The sequence below is a fragment of the Anabrus simplex genome, chromosome 8 (assembly GCF_040414725.1).
Source record: "Anabrus simplex isolate iqAnaSimp1 chromosome 8, ASM4041472v1, whole genome shotgun sequence".
NCBI lineage: Eukaryota > Metazoa > Arthropoda > Insecta > Orthoptera > Tettigoniidae > Anabrus > Anabrus simplex.
In genome coordinates, this window is record NC_090272.1 from 86,471,372 (window position 1) to 86,487,693 (window position 16,322).

A 16,322-nucleotide genomic window follows, 5' to 3' on the forward strand; every position below is an offset into this window, starting at 1 on the left:
TTCCCTAAATCATTTACGTACATTAAGAAAAGTAACGGACCGATTATACTACCCTGTGCAATTCCCTTCCAAACTTTTTCTTCCTGTGGTACATTATTTCCTACTTTCACTTTACGTCCAATCCTATTCCCTCCAATTTCTTTAATAATATTCCATGTTCCACTCTATCAAAGGCTTTGGAAAGATCTATGGCTATGCAATCTAACTGGCCTCCTGAATCCAATTGATCTGATATGTCCTGCTGAAATATTTTCCTAGTATACTCCTTCATTGACACTCGATGGTGGAACTATAAAACAATAAGCACCAATCAATCACCACTGATCTGCATTTAGGGCAATCGACCAGGTGGCAGATACCATATTGGTTGTTTACCTAGTTTTTTTCTTAAATAATTGGAAAGAATTTGGAAATGCATTGACAATCTCCTTTGGCAAATTATTCCAATCTCTAACTCCCCTTCCTATAAACAAATATTTGCCCCAATTTGTCCTCTTGAATTTCAACTTTATCTTATTATTATTATTATTATTATTATTATTATTATTATTATTATTATTATTATTATTATTATTATTATTATTGAATTTCCCATTACAAACCCTATTTTACAAGTAGTATATTAGGGCTATAGATAGTGAGATTAAGTTAATACATGACAATTGAATTAAAATAGAGATGACTTACAAATGAGATGGAGAAATTTAACAAACACTTTATAACAGCATCTTCTCTGAAATACCATAGTGAGAGGTGCTTGGTATTCTATATTACACATGTTTAAATGCATTAATAATTCATATCTACTCCTGTTAAAAATCGGACACTCAAATAAAAGATGAGGAACAGTTTGTTGCCTTTCACAGGTACAGCTGTAGGGCTTCTGAATACTGATTCCAAACCTCTCGAAGTATGATCCAAACTTTCCATGTCCTGTCAAAAACTGAGTTATAATATGTTCATGTTGCAAAAACCTACTTTGTAGTCTGTCTTGAATATTTGGAAAGAACAACTCCCTTGTTAGCCAGCCATTAGTGCTGGTGATCCATTGGTTGTTCCACATATCTTGTGTATACTCCCTCAGTTCCTTTTGTACATGAGACATAGGGGACTTTTCATATATCAACAAGGCGTCAGAAGAAGAAGTAGCTGCTTTGGCAAGTTCATCATTTCCTTCTACTCCGTCATGACCTCGGACCCATTTCATGCAGATATGGTTACTGTGTGTGATCTTACATTAACAGCTACTGGATGAAAGTTATATTTTTCTTGGATTGCTCTCAAAGCTGCCTGAGAGTCACTTAATATTTGCACAGCACAACTGTGTTTTTTAATCCACATAACTGCCTGTTGTATAGCGCACAATTCAGCTTGAAAGACTGAACATGAGAGAGATAGTTTAAATTTTTCAGAATGCACCTCACTGTTATTCTGTAGCACTACAAAAGCACATCCTACAAGCCAGCCATCTTTTTCTTTGCTAATCCGGGATCCATCCATATAAATATTGTAATGATGTTGTGTGTTGCACACTTCTTGCACAAGATTATTGGCAAATTTACTTGGGTGACCTGCTGTCAATGCATTAGCTTACAGTTCAGGAGTGACCGTTAATATCCTATCAGGATACAAAACACCCTTTTTTGTTAATGTGAGCTCAGCTTTGGCAATGGCTGTTAAATACAGAGGTGGGATTCCCGCCACAACAAGGGCTGCTTCCGTGGATATTGTGCGGCACGCACGAATAATTCTGAGTACAAAACCTCTTTGAATTTGGGCTAGTTTGGCTTGAACCCACTTCCTTTTCAATACATTACGATAAGCAGATGAACCATACAATAATAATGGTTCCACTGCTCCATGATACATTGTCTTCATATTATGATCTTTCCTATTTTTAAAAACACCACTCAAATTTATTCGTCTACCCAATGTCATTCCATACCTCTCTCCACTGACAGCTCGGAACATACCCCTTAGTTGAGCAGCTCATCCCCTTTCTCCTAAGTCTTCCCAGCCCAAACTTTGTAACATTTTTGTAAAGGTACTCTTCTGTCAGAAATCACCCAGAACAAATCGAGCTTCTTTTCTTTGGATTTTTTCCAGTTCTCGAATCAATTAATCCTGGTGAGGGTCCCATACACTAGAACCATACTCTAGTTACTACAACCTCTAAATACCCTCATAACCATGTGCAGTGATCAGTACCCTTTATTTACAATCCCTTTTATGTGATTACCCCAATGAAGATCTTCCTTATAGTAACACCTAGGTACTTACAGCAATTCCCAAAGAACTTTAACCTTATCAACTCAGTAATTAAAACAGAGGACTTTTCCTATTAGTGAAACTCACAACTTGACTTTAACCCCATTTATCATCATTTCATTGCCTGCTGTCTATCTCACAACATTGTCGAGGTCTTTTTTCAGTTGCTTACAATCTTGCAAATTACTTATTACTCTATACAGTATAGCATCATCTGAAAAAGGGTCTTACCTCTGATTCCAGTTCTTTACTCATATCATTTATATATATACATAAGAAAACATAAAGGTAAAATAATACTGCCTTGAGGAATTCCCCTCTTAATGTTCCAGGATAAGATAATGCTTCACCTACTCTAATTCTCTGAATTCTATTATCTAGAAATATAGCAATGCCAGACTCCCAGAGTGATCTTAAGCACCTAATTTTCTTAGCTTCTATTCTTATGTCCCCTTCTGTTTCTTAAATTATATTTCCCAATTAGTTTGGTTTGAAGCGAGAGAAGTACAACAAAGCAGTTCACTGTCCTCTACTCTTCATCACTCATGGATATCAATATCAAGATTTGCTAATGATATTGCCATCTTGGAAAAGACAGAGCAGCAGGTATGGAGGAGGTTGGATTGTTGGAGGAGCAAGTTTAAATAATATAAGTTAACTCTGAACAAGCAAAAGATAGTAACAATGAAAATGAGAACATCCAGTCACTGTGACCTTGCACTTGAGGGAGAGAGAATTCAATGTGTGAAAAATTTCAGCTATTTTGGAAGTATTGTGTCCAGTCATGGGAACATTAAACTAGAACTGGAAGTACAAAATAGAGTGTCAAAAGGATCCAACTTTTTGTAACAAATGTAGAGTCTAGGATGAGGCAGTTACTTTAAGAACAAAACAGACAATGTTCAAATCATACCTTCTGCCAATCATGACATACACCTTGGAGAATTTTGTACTAAATACACAAGACGTTAGTAAATTACTAAGATGTGAAATGAAGTTCCTAAGATCAACTATACAGAAGATGAGAAGGGACAGAATCAGGAATGATTACACCAGAAGAGACATGCAGGAGAACTCAACTATGAAGCATGAAGTCAAGGAGGTGAGTGACCGTATGGGCACTTAGTTCACATTTTAATTGAATTTTATTCTTTAGTACATTCATATTTTTATTTTTATTTTTAGGCCCCTGTTGTCAACACTTAATCAAGTTCAACTTGCATCATCAGTATAACTCCACCTTCTAATCAAGAAAGCTATTTTAATGTGGCATTACCATCACACTGTTTTATGTACAATATGCATATAATTTTATTCGCACAGCCACTCACGTTGTTTTACAATTGGACAATTCATTGTTTTTAACAACAGTTTAATCTGTGATTTTAATTGGACTTCATGCTTCATATCATGTTCATGCTGCACCATTTTAACATTCAAGATTGATAAGATGCCATCACGCCGTGTAACAAGATCCAAAGACTTTTTATTTACTAATTTCAACATGTCCTCGCCTTGTTTTTAATGTTTTGTATTTGTGACTGCAGATGTCCCATAAGAGGATGAAACATGTATCACGAGTGTAATCTAATGTAGTCTTTTTAATAAAGACAATTACAGTATTGTAAAGGTGGAATTATAAATTCAAAGTTTCACAAGTTGACAAAATAATGATAAAAGTAAAATATTTTATTTCATACTATGATGTAATATATTGTCGTCTTCACCATACTGTAGTTACTTCCCACACTGTTGTATTAGGAATTGTCCCTGATTGGTTGAACTCCACTTCACGGTAATGTAAATGCAGATAGTCAAAGAGATTATAAGTCAGCGAACACCAGTTCAGTTGATTCACCGCCTGACTGCACTACTCTGCCCATCCACCCAAAAGTGGCGACGCTGCAGTCCCAGCTCGAGTAATCTGCTGCCATCACCATACTAACTATACAGATAAATATTGCATATATATGTAGCATAAAGTTCATATTACCTTCTTTAACCCAGGAGTGGATGTGATGTTTACTACTCTGGTAGCTTAGTGGACTGTTCACTGCTTCAAATATAAGGTGTGATCAAAAAGTTACCGGGTGAGTTGGCCGTGCGCGTAGAGGTGCGCGGCTGTGAGCTTGCATCTGGGAGATAGTGGGTTCGAATCCCACTGTCGGCAGTCCTGAAGATGGTTTTCTGTGGTTTCCCATTTTCACACCAGGCAAATGCCGGGGCTGTACCTTAATTAAGGCCACGGCCGCTTCCTTCCAACTCCTAGGCCTTTCCTATCCAATCGTCGCCATAAGACCTATCTATGTTGGTGCGACGTAAAGCCCCTAGCAAAAGAAAAAAAAAAAAGATCAAAAAGTTTCCATTAGAGGGCATTGCTGCAGCGGACATGCAACGTAGCGCGACTCCAATGCGGGTATATAAACACGGACATGTAGGCAAAGGGATTAGTGTGGCAGTCATGTCATGCCGAGGAGCGTGCATTAAATGCGGTCACTTTAACTATGACAACGTTATTACCAGATGCGTCCAAACGGGATCAACGTGCTATTATTATGTTCATGGCTGCCAAAGGACAAACACCGGTGAATATCCATCGGAGACCGAAGACTGCTGTGTATGGGGCAGCATGTCTCTTGAAAACCACCGTTGTGGAATGGTGCACCAAGTTCCGTGTGGGTCGTGCTTTGTCACAAGACGCCAGTCGATCTGCAAGGCCAGCCTTGTCCATTATGGACAACAACAAGCAGGCGGTCAATTAGGCAATTAGGGCGGACCGGCACATAATTTTTGGTCCCCTCAAAAAGGCCTTGAATGGTTGACGCTTCCCGCTGGACGATGTGCAGCAGGCGATTACAGACTTCTTCATGCAGCAGGATATGGTCTTTTACCACACAGGGATCTTCAACCTTACCTTCATACACAAAAGGGTTCAAACTGTAGACTTCCAACTTGATTACAGAGCCTACAGCGGCAGTGCAGATATTGGTTCTCACGGTCAAAGATGTGTGGTTATGTGTTCAGTACTTCAAGCATTGGATTTGTGTGATAGGGTCCTCTTTGAATGAAACAGGAGTCTCGTACACCATACCCTTGACAGTTCCCCAAACAAAAATGTCTTTGAAGTATTCTGCAATAATGCTACAATCGCACTATGCCTGCTGGGAGCCATATTCATTGAAGAAGGACATTATAAATCTCACAGAGCAACCTCAAAGTTACAACAGATACAAATAAATGAACTTTTTTAACCAAAAACAATCATCACACTGCAATTACTGTTCAAACAATGCATGGAAAGTACAGGTTCAAAGAATAGTGCAGAGTTTACATGGGGACAGTAGACTGGACAGTACAACAGAACAAGACAATATTTTCATTGTTTGAATGAACAATTTGAGGAAAGGACAGTGACTAAGTTATTGTCTTGTCTGATAGTCATATTTACTATACATGGAGGACAATGTCTTACCCCACCATCATCACCACAACTTTTATTGTCCTGTCTTCGTGTGAACATACTCGCGACAAAACTAATAAAATAAAAGCGGGAGCACAAGCAAGTCTAAAAATGCCGCCAAAGTAGGATTCTGACTTAAATTCAGAGTTTGCTAGTGGTTGTATAGAGCCTGTGGAGAACTGATTATACCTACTAAATACAAGGATAAACAATGTCATGACAACACAAACGGAAAAATTATAGAAGCCATGGCTATGCATGATTTAGATTAAAAGAAAGTGAAGAAAAGGGTCAAAAGCCTAAGATCGACATACTTAGCAGAAGTAGAAAAGAATAAAGGGTTCTTATACGGTCAGGCGCTGGAGCTGACAGTCAAGTCAAAAATACCTTGGTTCCTAAGTTTTCAAAATTTTCTGTCAACATCTTCATACACATTCTGTATGATTGAGGATCTTCTTCTAATTCCTTTCATAATAAAACCTACAATCCTAATGAAGGTATGAGAGCAGTGTGCCACCCATTTCTGTACCTGCAATCTTTTCTAATTTTTGGTTAATTAATTTTCTACTGTATCTAACACTACTTCATACAAGATATGCGATCATTTTTTTACGTTTCCTTTGATCTATTATGGACAATGAATGAACATGGTCTTGCCTTACACAACTGAGCTGTTCATGGAACACAGGACAATACAGTATTGTCCTGTCCTGCATATTGTCCCCATATAAACTTGGTTAAACAATGTGTAACACACTGTTGCCAAGGCAACCATTGGAAAAAATCTTTAAAAAAAGGACCTAGTTCCAATCAATTTGCATGTGACTGTATATGGCTTATGAAGGAAACTATTGTTGTTAAAAATTCACTTGTAAATAATAATAATATAACAATTGCACACTCATTTGGCTTGTTTCAGATTAAGACAATGGGCTCATGGTGTCCTGTATGTGTACCTTCTTCCCTTAAAATTATTGCTAGAGTTAAGGAGTTGCATTGATATTCACTAACATTCACTGCCTACAATGTACTGAACTTGGCTAATATTTTTAAAACTGGAATGATGCATGCTGCATGGTATGAGAATATTACATATCAGGAATATTGTAGTACCATCAGCTGGGGTAACCACAGTCAAGGACTACAATACTTAACATTTATGAAACAGATCTTCGAAACCTGTGGGTTAAAAAAAAAAAAAAATCCTCAGTTCCAGACAAATTTTTGAACTTACTTCTAATATATTTTTTAGTACTTGTTTTTGACCATAGTTGTACTCCTCTGGCTGTAGTCACCCCTGTTGATGGTATCTAATTTTGATCACAATTTGTTTAGTTTTAACTTTCTTGTTAATGATGGTATTCAGTTTTTAGTGACCCAGTTATATGTTACAGGTTTCTTCCATTAATTCGTTACATAAAGTGTTGTGTGTTTTTGTTTCAAAACAAGTAATCTAAGAAGAAATATCTCTAATCTGAAGAACATTCCTCATTAACAGTTTCTTATTATGGTAATGTTGTGCAGAATGCCCACCTGTTGATATATCCTTATTTTAATGGGTGTTTGTAGAGCAGGATTTTATTATTCCATCATGATTGTTAAGTAAAGTAATATGGTTCTTCAGAATACTGTGTTATGTTTCAGTTCCCCGTGGTGCTGGACCACCAGGTGGACCTCAAGGTCGAGCACCATCCTCGTTTCAGTCTGCAGCAGGTGAGTAATATAAGTATAAATGAAACCAACCAAAGAACTATTACTTCTACTGAGGTAGTGTTATCTAGGCAACCTAACTACCAATTTTGACATTCTGATTGTACTGCTGTCTAGCAAAAAGGGTGGAATTTTTCTGGACAGATCCCATGACCAAATGAACTCAGCAGTACAAGTGCTTAACATTACAACACTAGTACACACACCAGGCCTCACAGACCCTTGAAAGACCGAACGAGTTGGCCGTGCGGTTAGGGGCGCACAGCTGTGAGTTTGCATCCGGAAGATAGTGGGTTCTAGCTCCACTGTCGACAACCCTGAAGATGGTTTTCTGCGGTTTCCCATTTTCACACCAGGAAAATGCTGGACATGGCTGCTTCCTTCCCACTCCTAAGCTATCCCATCATCACCATAAGACCTTCCTGTGTCAATGTGATGTAAAACAAATTGTAAAAAAAAAAAAAAAAAAAAAAAAAAAAAGACCCTCGAAAGTTTGTGGAATTATTCAACTGTTGAACAGTGTGTCGTGCTGCTTACATGGAGAAATACATTTTTTGAAGGTACCAGTATTTAAGAAATGAAGTAAGATCATTTCCAAAATTCTAAAACATCACAGAATTTATAACACTAAATATATTATCTCGTTTATAGACAAAATTGTAAAGGAGACAAAAGAAGCAGATGGGAATAGGGAGGTGAAGTTATTGCTATATGCAGGTGATATTGTGGTCTGTGGAACAAACAGCAAAGAAGTACAAGAACAACTTGATGAATTGAACTAGAAAATTGTAAAGTATGGTATGAAATTCTGTGCAGAAAAAAGCAAGACCAGGGTGGTATCAAGAGGAGAAAGACAAAGGAAAGGCAATGTGAAAATTGGTGGTGAAGGCCTTGAAATTGTTGACAGTTTCAAATACCTAGGGAGTGAATTAATGCAGAATACAAGGGTGGACATGGAGATTAGCAAGAGGATGCAACAGGGCAATGCATTCTACTGGAGTGTAAGAAATCTTGTCTGGAATGAAGAAGTACGAAGGAAGCATAAAGGGATAGTGTATAAAATGTATTATGTACCCATATTGACCTCTGTGGCTGAGACCTGGACAATGACAGGTAAGGAGGAGAGTAGAATTCAGGCCAGTGAAATAAAATACCTGAGAAGTATGATAGGAAAGATAAGGAAAGACAGATTGAGAAACAAAGATATGAGAAAGGAGGTCAGAATGGTAAGCTTAAATGAGAAAGTTGATAGGAGTAAGCTAAGATGGTTTGGACATGTAAAGTACTATACTGTTAATTGCTTTACGTCCCACTAACTACTTCTGAAGGTTTTCGGAGACGCCGAGGTGCCGGAATTTAGTCCCGCAGGAGTTCTTGTACGTGCCAGTAAACCTACCGACACGAGGCTGACGTATCTGAGCACCTTCAAATACCACCGGACTGAGCCAGGATCGAACCTGCCAAGTTGGGGTCGGAAGGCCAGCGTCTCAACCGTCTGAGCCACTCAGCCCGGCTGGAACATGTAAAGAGGATGGAGGACGAAAGAATACCAAAACAGATGATGGAGATGAAGTTCGAGGGAAAGAGAGGCAGAGAGAGATGTAGAACAAGGTGGGTCGATACGATAAAGAGGAGTACAAGAAGAAGAAACCTGGACTGGAACAAAATGATAGAAGAGGAATCGGGGAAGGAGAGAAGAAAGTGGAGAAGTGCCATAAATTCCCCAACCTGTTGGATAAGGGGAAAGGAGGGGGAGGATGATATTCTCTCGTTTACAAGTAAGATTTTTGAAGGAGTTAGCTGAAATATTTTATTTGAAAGTACATTTTGATTCACAATTCCTAGTCATAACCGCTGTTCAGAACACTCATTATGTACCATTATTGCATGCTCAAGGCACAGGAATTTTTCACAGCTCTTGTAAAAGAACCTAGTTTTCCTGTTCCTTGGTCCAGAGTCTCTACAGCGCCCTTGAACTCCATCCCTTGGTTCTTCTGCTATTTGGTGTTCAGCCCCAACTACCATGGCAATTCTTGCATTGATACCTTGTCAGGTTGTTGCTGAAAGGGCTTTCTGAATGAGTTTCATAAAGAAGTCCAATGGCAGGCAGCCTTAAAAATTCCTTCCTCTTTTCCAGCTGTTGGTAGGTTCCAAATCACTCATGCATTTACTGCAGCAGTATTCATTAAACTGTCAAAGAGCACCACTATCCATCTTGTCCATTATACATAGCAGACATTCCATCCACAACATTACCATTTCCTGTCATTGAATTATAGAATGTAATAATTACAGGCTTCTTCTTGTGCTCACTATTTTGATCAATCTAGTTACCATTGCGTATTGTGGATATCAACAACACAACCCTCCATTTCTGGGAACCATAGGACACCAGTGTGCAAACAGAGGAACTTACTACCTTATTTCTTATGGGTAGGAAGTCTTGAGGTGTCTGACTTTTATTTTTCCTCAGTGTTCCTACAATTGTGATTTTCTTTTCCAGAAGCTTTTCGCTAGCTCATGAAATCATTATCGTCAGTGATATTCCTACCAGTGTTTATTATAAATTGACACAGACATAAAACTATCATCTGAGGTCTGCTGCCTATTCTATATGAGCTGTCTGGCTGTTGTCCTACATAACTTTCCATACTGAATATATAAAACATCCTTGCATCTACAGTTGCATATATTATTAGCCCATATTTAGACTATTTTTAGGCATGCATTGTTTAAACTGACATCTTCCTCTGAAAGCTTCCAATTTTTCATCTACTGTCACTAATTCAGAAACTGAATATGATGGCTGAAAACTCTGCACAACTTTATCAAAGATAGCCCAAATATAGCTCATTCCATGTTAAGAAAACAGTATTGCTCTTATGACAACAGGGTTGCCATATCAAATGGCTCTGCTCAACACCATCATGGAAAAATGGCAGCACATAAATTTGTGAAATTCAGTATTTAAGTTCAAGGCAAAAAGCAGAAGAAACTAAGATACAAATTATTTTTATGAGCTAAAGAGGACAGGGGAATTAAAGGGACTATTTTTTTGTTTCTACAGAATCATAGGTAAACTATGGCACATAAAAAACCTCAGCATTGAAGTGTAAGGCAAATTGGGGGAGAAAATAGGTGAATAATTTTTATGGGCTTGAGTGGTGAGGGATGGATTTAATTGCATTTAATAAATTCCTCCAGGCAATAAAGGCTAAAAAATAGACTCAGCGAATAAATACTGTAGATGACTCTACAAAAGATCTCAGTATTAATGTTAAAGAAAGTAATCACACACATAGGCTTATCGCATAACTCTCACTCAACAAATTAATCTAAAAAGCCACCTAATCGATACTTTATTTCTTTTGCCTTTGGCAAACTTAAAAATACATTAACAAACACAGTACATGTTTCGACCACTTAGTGGTCATCTTCAGCTATATATATAAAATCTTAGATGATAACATTTAAAAGCAAGCACATTGGATCTTAAAACTATATCCCATGGGAATCCAAAAACTATTGTTCTAGATGCTTTAAATGAATTGGAAGATGGGGGGAGGGGGGGTTGGGCGTAAGGAGATTTATGTGAATGATACTTAAATTACAGTATCGTTTACAATTGTGTTTAAAAAACTTAAATGATGAAAAACATATTTAAAATATTTAAAAGCGTCTATGGTAAAATTCTTTTTTAATTTTTTAAGTTTTAAGTTTTTGGATTCCCATGGGATATAGTTTTAAGATCCAATGTGCTTGCTTTTAAATGTTATCATCTAAGATTTTTTTATATACAGCTGAAGATGACCACTAAGTGGTCGAAACATGTACTGTGTTTGTTAATGTATTTTTAAGTTTGCCAAAGACAAAAGAAATTAAGTATCGATTAGGTGGCTTTGTAGATTAATTTGTTGATTAAACTCATCGATACGGCCATGAAGTGGACAGCTTGCAATAACTATCACTAAGCGCAAGACATTGATTTAAAGCATAAAACAACACACGCAAAAAAAAAAACTGTAGATGACTTCACTACAGAAGTGAACTGCCGGCGGTTCACAGAGTATGGGACTACACGAGCCTTGTACCAGAGCAACACAGAAGAAGGAAAATGAAGCGATGGCTGTTGCTGCCATTGTGCTTCCTCCCTTTAAATGTATTTATGAAAAAGGAAATGTTATGTAGTTATTTTAATAACTCACGAGCAAATATGCCTCATCCTTTTTATATATCTTTCATTATACATTACAGAGTACAGTATAATATCCCTTATCACCTCCTTGTAGGTCCATAAGAGCAATACTGTTTTCTTAACGTGGAATGAGCTATAGGTGCCAGTTTATCCATTTGTAGCCTTTGTGTTCTTGTTGCGTCATCATCAAATCTAAGGCAATTTAAAAGAAATCTGAACCGATTTATCCCCTTCGTAAATGAAAACAGTTCTGCATCACTTTTGTCTGTTCTCCACAAATCTTTGGTGTTCAGATGGTTTGCTTTTCGTAACTCCAGCCAAGTAGAGCAGACCAATGAGAACTTCCATTTCAGCTGCATTCGTAAATGCTGCATCCTGTTCTCTAGAAAAAGAGAGCCTTTTACCTTCAATGAACTTGTGTAATCTTTTACCACATGCATTTTTCTTTGTCTTATATTTATTCACTTTCCCTGTATTTATCTGACTTTCTTCTTATCCCACATTTCCCACATCAAGACTGAAGATCGCTCAAGATGGCCCCTCTATAAATCTTGATGCCCACCCTCGCAATGAAGTTGCAAGGAATGAAATTTATAATTTCAAGTTCCATATTGACTGTAGCACCTAAATTAAAGTATAAAATTTCCATCTATTCAATACTACACATTCTAATCTTATAGATTACTTAATTAACATTATATTCTAAAAGTATACATGTTTTGGCTCAATTAAGCCACCATCAGTCCTGGAAAGACATAAAAATGAGTATAACTCATTGAATAAAATATCTTGTAATGATATGATTTATGGTACACATAAAATATATGTCTACTAGGTCTCTTCTCAGATAACTTAATATAAAATGTGTGTTATAAACAGTACAGATAAAATTTATTGAAATAAAATCTTATAAAAATTGCTATCTCCATCCACAGAATTCTTTTTGTTTCAAAAATATGATCTTGTTTTATTGTTAACGTTATCTTGATATGTAGTCAACCATCATTTTCATTTCCCCTCACCCAGTTCCTGCCAGGTCAGGGTGTTGATGGTATACCATCACTGACTTTTAGGCTATTGTTGTGATGGGGTCGCCACTCCCAAGTGCATTTTAGAGCTACTGCCAGCAATTATTCAGGCCAAACCCATCCCCCTTACATGAGGAACAGGCACCCTTGCAACTGCTCCTAACATGGGAAACAAATGCTGCTGATGAATAGTGTTCTCATACTATACCCTGAGTACTGGGCTGCCTCTTCCACAATCTCCATCGATCTGAAATCCATCTTCTCCGCTGTAGATTCCATTGAGGTCTTCACTCGTAACCCTGAGCTGGGACCCTTACCAGATGCTACACACCGGGCCAGTGTGCTCTGGGACTCACATAGGCAGGGACGCCACTCCCTGGATAAGGCTGCCTCCGAAGAGGGTCGGGAATTTTAACCATAATTGGTTAATTTCGCTGACACGGAGGCTGGGTGTATGTGTCGTCTTCATCATCATTTCATCCTCATCATGATGTGCAGGTCGCCTCCGGGCTTCAAATTAAAAGACCTGCATCTGGCGAGCTGAACTTGTCCTCGGACACTCCCGGCACTAAAAGCCATACGCCATTTCATTTTATCTTATATTAAGTTATCTTCATTAAATTATTTTCATGTTCTGTATTGATGACAATATAATTATTGCAGATAAATGCAACCTATTTAACTTTGTTTCATAACATAATCAACTAAGATCTAATTTAACATCTATCTATCCTATCTTAATTTTTCACCACTTACTTTTAATTTTATGCAAGTGTTCAACAAATTATTCATAGATCTTCAAGGCAGTGATTTATATTTATACCAACAGATCATAAGAATTGTCAAGTGTTGTGTTAGATCCTCAAGACAGTGACTTATTTTTGTGGATATTATTTTCAAGTATTATGCTATCTATAATTTCGCTACAAGATATTTTATTCAATAAGTTATACTCATTTTTATATCTTTCTAGTGCTGATGATGGCTTAATTGAACCAAAACATCCAATTTTTAAAATATAATGTTCATTAAATTATCTACAAGATTATAATGTGTAGCATTGAATAGGTGGAAATTTTATACCTTAATTTAGACTCTTGATGAAGATCGAAAGCAAAAACAAGCTTGTCAGGGCTGAGAAGAGGTGGATGTAGAACTGCAGTTGATGAGGAGAGAGCCTATTTGTTTGAAGACTCCAGTATATGAGCCACTGAGAGCCAAAGTGGTCTAAGTCAAGAAATGTCAGTTTTTGAGTTGTATCACTCAGTGCACTTATAACACATGAAAGTTTGTTGTGAAGAAGTGGTATAACCATAACTCCCATGGGAGACACTTGAGAGCATCAGATGCATTCTTCCCATCACTCCAGAGTGGTGTGCATTTACAGGAATAGTGGTATAAGTCAAGCATCACAGCCACAAGGTTGTGTTGTTCTGTGTTCATTATCGTTGTTATTTACGTTCTAAAACGAAAAATTAATTTTAACTGTGCTAGTAGGTATTGGTATTGTTTTCTTTATTTAGATTTTTAATATTCAGGTGTTACTAAAGTAAAAATACTCTTTATAAGGGAAATTCGCTCATAGTTCATGCTTTCAGGACACTCCTTTCTTCCAAACGATTGGGATTTTGGAGTTTTCAAGAGAAAATCAAGACCATTCAAAAGGCAAGGAGAAAACAACCCTTTGACGTTTATAGAATGGCTCTGAATGACTTTGTCTCAACAAAAGACATAGAGAAATATGTAACATTTAGAAGAATGAACATGCAAAATGAAAAGTTCAGTTGGCTTCATGTTCAATGGCTTCATTTTCATCTCATTCTCTACAAGAAATCTCTGGATGAAGGGATCCCTTTCAAAACTTTGGACATTACTCCTTCGCATCGTGTTTGTGGCCATCCTCGTTTGTCTGGTGTTCAACTCATCCCTCTCAACAATGCTGTGCGACCTGTCACCAAGACTAGAAGAGAGACATGATGACCCTTCTCCCATACAACCCTCCGGTACACCACACTTTCTTCTATCAACTGACAACTGTGAATTCGGCTATGGAGTATGGACCTGATTATGTCGACCTATTACAAGAGGAAGATGACGTAGATTGTGAAATTGAGTAAACTGGCATCTTCCATTATAAAGTCTGTTTAAATTTCAGTATGATAATTTAATTTTCAGAAATTTTGACATCTGGGCAAAACAATTTATTTATAATTCATGAGTATCCGTGCTGCTGAACTATTAGACCAGATTGTGTAGCTAGCATTTAAAAACAGAGCAATTATTTTAACTCAGTCTGTGAGAGGAAAAGTTGTAATGGAAGCCGTACGTGCAGTTTCACGTCTACTGTACAACATTATGTTTCGTTAACAATTATTTTATAAATACATTGCCATATTAGAGGTTAAAACACAACCTATACATTTTCCTTTTACTCATCTTCACCATAACATTTATCAGAAGAGTGGTACAACTCTTGATTTGTACCACTTTATCTTTCACTATGAGTAAACTGCTGACAGGAAAAGTGGTACTCCAAATTTTAGGAATGATAAGAAGCAATTTAAGGAACAAACAACTAAAATGTCTTTATTAAATATAATTTTAATATATCGTCTGCATATTTCATCAAATGAATCATGAATTCTTGTAAAGCCTGAATTTACATGGTGCGAAACGCGAAACTTTTAATTTCTCAGAATGGGAAAAAATTGACTTAAACCAGTTTGGCTCTCAGCGGCTCATATCAAGACGTGGATATTGTCCTAGTGCTTTTCTATTTTCATGTCCTTGTGTCCTCTTCCTGTCGCTCCTTTTTTTTTCTTACACTTACCTGCCATTCTCTTTATTCTATTATGTGTTCCTTTTCCTGTTTTCTATATATGATTTGATTGGACATTTCTTTGTTCCTTTCCAATAATTATAAGATTTCTTATATGTGTGTTGTTCCCTGCTACATTCCAATTTCTTGTTAAACCTGAGCAGGTACACAACCATTAGACTGCACATTATATCAGTCATACTGTCATTAAATCTGTACCAGTAGTGAAAAAAGTGGTCAAACAGTAAGGTGCATACAGTGATTTCTACTTATACTATTTTTTTTTACAATTGGCTTTAGGTTGCATCGACACAGATAGGTAGTATAGGTCTTATGACAACGATGGTATAGGAAAAGGCTAGGAGTGGGTAGGAGGCGGCCATGGCCTTAATTGAGGTACAGTCTGGTGTGAAAATGGGAAACCATGGAAAACCATCTTCAGGACTGCCCAACAGTGGGGTTCGAACCCACTATCTCCCGAATACTGGATGCTGGTCGCACTTAAGCAACTCATCTATTGAGCTCAGTGACTTCTGCATAGAAAGACCACATCAACATCTGAGACAGTCACTGAAAATGATCTTAGTTGCTGTGAGCAAGTGCCACATTGCTCCATTATACCAGTAGATTTTTAATTTTTTTTTTTTACGTCACACTGACACAGATAGGTCTTATGGCAATGATGGGATAGAAAAGGCCTAGGGATGGGATGGAAGCGGCCGTGACCTTAATTAAGGTACAGCCCAAGCATTTGCCTGGTGTAAAAATGGGAAACCACGGAAAACCATCTTCAGAACTGCCGACAGTGGGGTTCGGACCCACTATCTCCTGGATGCAAGCTCC

At 37.4% G+C, this 16,322-nt stretch overlaps 1 protein-coding gene across 1 annotated transcript in view; it reads left to right on the forward strand.

The window, feature by feature from the left end:
• The window catches only part of LOC136878815 (protein piccolo), a 585,629-nt gene that overhangs the window by 547,211 nt on the left and 22,096 nt on the right, over positions 1-16,322 (forward strand). Inside the window, exon 11 of the mRNA XM_067152311.2 lies at positions 7,373-7,441. Coding sequence (XP_067008412.2) covers positions 7,373-7,441 — 69 coding nt within the window. The remainder of the gene's footprint in view (positions 1-7,372; positions 7,442-16,322) is intronic.